Here is a 4,550-nt window from a genome sequence, read left to right on the forward strand (position 1 = left end):
TTTGGGCATGTTTTGTTTCCTTGTTTTGGATCTGATGGCTTGTTAGCCTTATGGCTTTTTTCCAATAATAAAGTCCACATGTTCTGGCTTTTTTACAACTGAAAGTAATGACGACTTAGCTGAAACAACTTGGTAGCAAATAGGCTATCTAAATCTTATAGCAGCGGGAGAAATGACATACTTAACACACTCGAAATTGTAATGAAAGTGAAGGTGAAACTGGTTAATGTGTACACAGACTGTAAAAGCATTGTGGATATGGTGAACAAGCATATGAACCATAGCCTCAAAGGGAAGGATGATGAAGAAGGAATTAGGGTATGGTACGAAGATAGAAGTGGCGCAATAGGAGGTAAAACTAACATTGGTTTATTGGTGAGAAAAATCTGAAAATCCCTCATGAGCCTAGAAGAGAGCTCGATCCGTTATGTCAAAAGAAATAAAAATTGCAAAGCCCATTATATGGACATTCAAACTATTAGGCAAAGTAATTGTATTAGGATCAATAGAAACATTGGGCCCAAGAAAGAAACCCATAACTAAGGATGGGAATAAGTTGGGTCGAGTTAGGCTTTGCTAAGCCCGAGCCTGACCTTCTAAAAAATTTAAAGCCTAAGCCTTTCCTATAGCTTGTCATAGACTTATTTTTTGGCCCGAGCCTGACCTTTTCAAAGGCTTGATTGACCTATTAGCCTACTTAAAAAGCCTATATCGTTTGAACATAAGTAAATAAACAATTAAACTATTGTTTAACTAGATTAGAGAATAAAAAAATACACTGAAATTGAATGTTTATTTGCATTGGCGTGGCCTTTTTTATTTAAGAAAAAAATATGTCCTGGCCTTAGCGTGTATCGGCTAGGCCGTAGGCCTCTATTAATTGGCCTGACCTATTCCCACCTTTATCCACAATGTAAATAAGCCTAATTTGGCTGATTATCAATAATAATTGATTTTTTTTTCAAAATTAAAAAATATAATTTTTAATCTCTTTCTGATCTTTTGAAGACAACGAAGATGTATTAATTAAGCATTTCAATAATAAAAATAAACTGAACTAAAAAATACCACAAAAAATATAAATTTAAATAATATTAACTTTGAACAATACAATATACAATTTCTCAATTTATTGATATGAATATCAAGCATGTCTTTTTTCAAACACAAACAAGGTAGAAATGTACAATACATGTATATGAATTTATGATATAGTTTTAATTGTAAATTTACACAAGAGAAAGAAGTTAAACATATTTTTCACATATTCGATATGTACGAGATTTATTGAATAGGATTTCTCTATAATTATTGTACGGTGCAACAATCTCTAAATTTAATCATTCTAGAGATCATTGCATGGTACAACAATCATAGAGAATCTAAATCCGAGCCTTTTATAAAATCACATAATAATGTTTAAGGAAGACATTCGGAAGGGGGTCCTTGTGGAAAACGCTTAGTATCAGTGCAATAATTATAAATCATATAATTCTTTTGCGCCCATTGAACTTTAGCTAATCCATTTGAGTCCAATGATTCTCTCAACCATGATTGAGATAATGAAGACGATGGAGATTTGTTGGAAGAACAAGAAGAGCCAGAAGAAGTCCAAACACAAACTTGAGCATTGAAGTTTCTATATGTGGCTGTGAATGGGGCTTGGGACCAATCTGTTTTGACAAGCCCACCTCTTGTGGCCCAATTCTCAGCATCCCATAGACTAGAATATATTCTCATTGGTTGGTTCTTTGGAAAATCAACCCCTTTTGATGCTAAGTTCTTGAATTCTCTAATTGGTGTTCCATCTACAGAGAATCTATATGAAACAAAAAAAAAAGTTGATTATATGAATTCAAAAAAAAAAATAAAAAAAAAAAATAGTGAATAAAAGTATGTAATTAATATACATGATGCTTTGAGGATTCCAAAGAATAGAATAAGTGTGGAAGTCCTTGGTGGGGTCAAACCACAAATGGAATTGTTGTTCTCTATTGCCTTTTCCTTGTGTGAATACATTTGTATGAAGAGTATAAGGATCACCACTCAAGTTACCAAGAAATTCAAAGTCTATTTCATCATGAGTAGGCCCTAGAGAAGATAGCTGCAACAATCACAAATAAACATGCATATTAGTTTGCAACCTTATTATATGATGAAACTATAAATTATAAAAAAACATGCCTGGCCATTTTCAGTTAGTATGACTTGCCTACAAAAATAATAAATACTTACATAATAGGTAGTGACAGTGCCAGCAGAGTTACCAGGCACAAGTTTAAGTTGCATATCAACTTTTGCAAACAAGTATTCATTTTTGGAGCGAAATCCAGAGCCAGAGGCTTTGTCTAAAGAGAGGCTAAGACTCTGTCCATTTTCAAGAATTTTTGCACGACCATCACCCCATGTTATTTCAAAGTCTTGATTAAAGTTACCAGCGGATGCATCCACAAAAAGAAAGGCTACAACAAGGGGAAGAAACCATGTAGAACCTTTCATTTTCATTTCAAAACAACTTAGAATATTATTGCAACCAATGCTATAGAAAGAGAGAGAAATATTAAGAGGATGACAGTAGATGTTAAGTGATGATTTGATGAATGCATGCAAAGTTTTGAAGCTATATATAGAGTGCAGATTGATAATTATTATGATTTAATTGTATTTTTCGTTTTAAAAAAAACATATCATACGTGCAATTTTTTTTTAGTGATTTTGATATGATGATTTATATATACTTTTTTTTTGTGATATAGTTTTTATATTTAAATTTTTTTTTCAAAATTTACTATGAGACGACATCAATCATTTATTAGACGGCATGCAACTTTCATTTCTAGGATTTTTTTTTAATATGTAATATCAAAATAAAAACATAAAAAATTTAGAATCTTAGTTATAATTTTATTCGCTTTCACTTATATATATGTTAGTTTTTAAGATTTTTTGATTTAAAGAAAATCTACAAATTCACATGCATAAATTTTTTTTTTTAAGCAAGTTATATTCATGAGAACAAAAGTTCACCGAACAAGATTACAAAAGGGGAGGCAAAAAGTTCGGGGAAAAATTATCCACCAATTGAAACCTAATTTAACTAAAACAAAGGGTTTTTGTCAAACTCATAAAAATTACAATTGGTATGGGGAATATTCCCAATAAAAGACCACCTCCATAATAGAGAGCTTTACAAATCCATAAGAGAATGAAATTGTTTAATAAAAAAGTCAGGCTGATTTGTGCTCTAAAAACAAATGTTTTTTAATAACAAACTAAATATATATATACTACTCCGGCCTGATTTATAAGCAAAAATTCTCTTTTAGGTTCATTGAATAATGAATGTATCTAGTCTACATAAAAGACAAGATACATTCATTATTCAATGAACCTAAAAAGAGAATATTTGCTTATAAATAAGTTCAGAGGTAGTATATATATATATATATATATATATATATATATATATATATATATATATATATATATATATATATATATATATATATATATATATGTATATATATATATGTATATATATATATATATATATATATATATATATATATATATATATATATATATATATATATATATATATATATATATATATATATATATATATATATATATAATAATCAAAGGACAAATAATGACAAACTAGTGTCTATGAACTATTAAAATTGCGAATAAAATTGTAACAACCGATAAACCAACAAAAACAAACAAAGCAGACTAAAAATATATTCAAAGAACAACCCGTATAATTCAAGTTATTGGGAGCAATTAAATCTAATTATAATAATCTCTCCGCTGTAAAACATAGGGGCTGTTTAGGAGTTAGTTTTCCAAGGTTTTGAAGGGAAATACTTTGATATTTTTAAAAAAATAAAAAAATTATATATGTTAGTGTAATATATTTTTTTAAAGCTTTTTAAGAATATTAGGATGTGTTTGTTTTATGACTTAAAATTATATTCTTTAGAATACTTTTTTTAGGATTATTATTTTCTGAAAGATTATTTCAATATATGTGTTGGATAGAAATTTAGATTACTATGAATATTGCATTTTCATAGTCATAAACAATATATTTTTAACCTTGAAACAACACCCTTACACACATTTTAACTTATAGACACAACCCTTCATAGTGTTTCCTCCAAAATTCTCCAAAAATCAACTCCAACAACTCCATTGAAATTAAAAGTAAAATTAAATTTAACCATATTAATGTACAAACGATTGGAATTGAATAAGGTGCAAGTTCTTAGCGATTTTCGTGTAAAATGGACGAGAAGAAAATGGATCATATTGATTGGATGCTATTTCAATGTGGGGACCTTGATAGCTTTCAAGTTGAGGGATAATATCAAATCAATCTTTAATAAATTATTTGGCTTTATGTGTGCTTTTAAATATATAATTGGCTTTCTATTTTCTAACATCAAATCAAATTGGCTACTGTCTAAATCTTGTGGTTATAATAGTGTTCTAAGTTAATTGCTTTATGAATCAACAAATTATTAGTTCTAATCATAGATAAACAT

General features: G+C 28.8%; 1 protein-coding gene across 1 annotated transcript; it reads right to left on the reverse strand.

The window, feature by feature from the left end:
- Positions 1-1,065: 1,065 nt before the first annotated feature.
- On the reverse strand, positions 1,066-2,608 carry LOC131595069 (probable xyloglucan endotransglucosylase/hydrolase protein 23). The gene is made up of 3 exons (XM_058867311.1): positions 2,236-2,608; positions 1,911-2,104; positions 1,066-1,819 (listed from the first exon to the last, which is right to left on the reverse strand). Exons 1-3 carry the CDS (start codon positions 2,503-2,505, stop codon positions 1,420-1,422), a joined length of 864 nt encoding a protein of 287 aa, XP_058723294.1. The 5' UTR covers positions 2,506-2,608; the 3' UTR covers positions 1,066-1,419.
- Between the last annotated feature and the right edge of the window lie 1,942 nt (positions 2,609-4,550).

This window comes from Vicia villosa, linkage group LG4, assembly GCF_029867415.1.
Source record: "Vicia villosa cultivar HV-30 ecotype Madison, WI linkage group LG4, Vvil1.0, whole genome shotgun sequence".
NCBI classification, from domain to species: Eukaryota; Viridiplantae; Streptophyta; class Magnoliopsida; order Fabales; family Fabaceae; genus Vicia; species Vicia villosa.

Excerpts from the sequence above, each read along its gene's own strand:
- LOC131595069 (XM_058867311.1), bottom strand. The coding sequence starts at position 2,505 with ATGAAAATGAAAGGTTCTACATGGTTTCTTCCCCTTGTTGTAGCCTTT. Across the intron at positions 2,105-2,235 it reads GCACTGTCACTACCTATTAT|CTATCTTCTCTAGGGCCTAC; the intron begins GTAAGTATTTAT and ends TGATTGTTGCAG. Across the intron at positions 1,820-1,910 it reads TGGAATCCTCAAAGCATCAT|ATTCTCTGTAGATGGAACAC; the intron begins GTATATTAATTA and ends TGTTTCATATAG.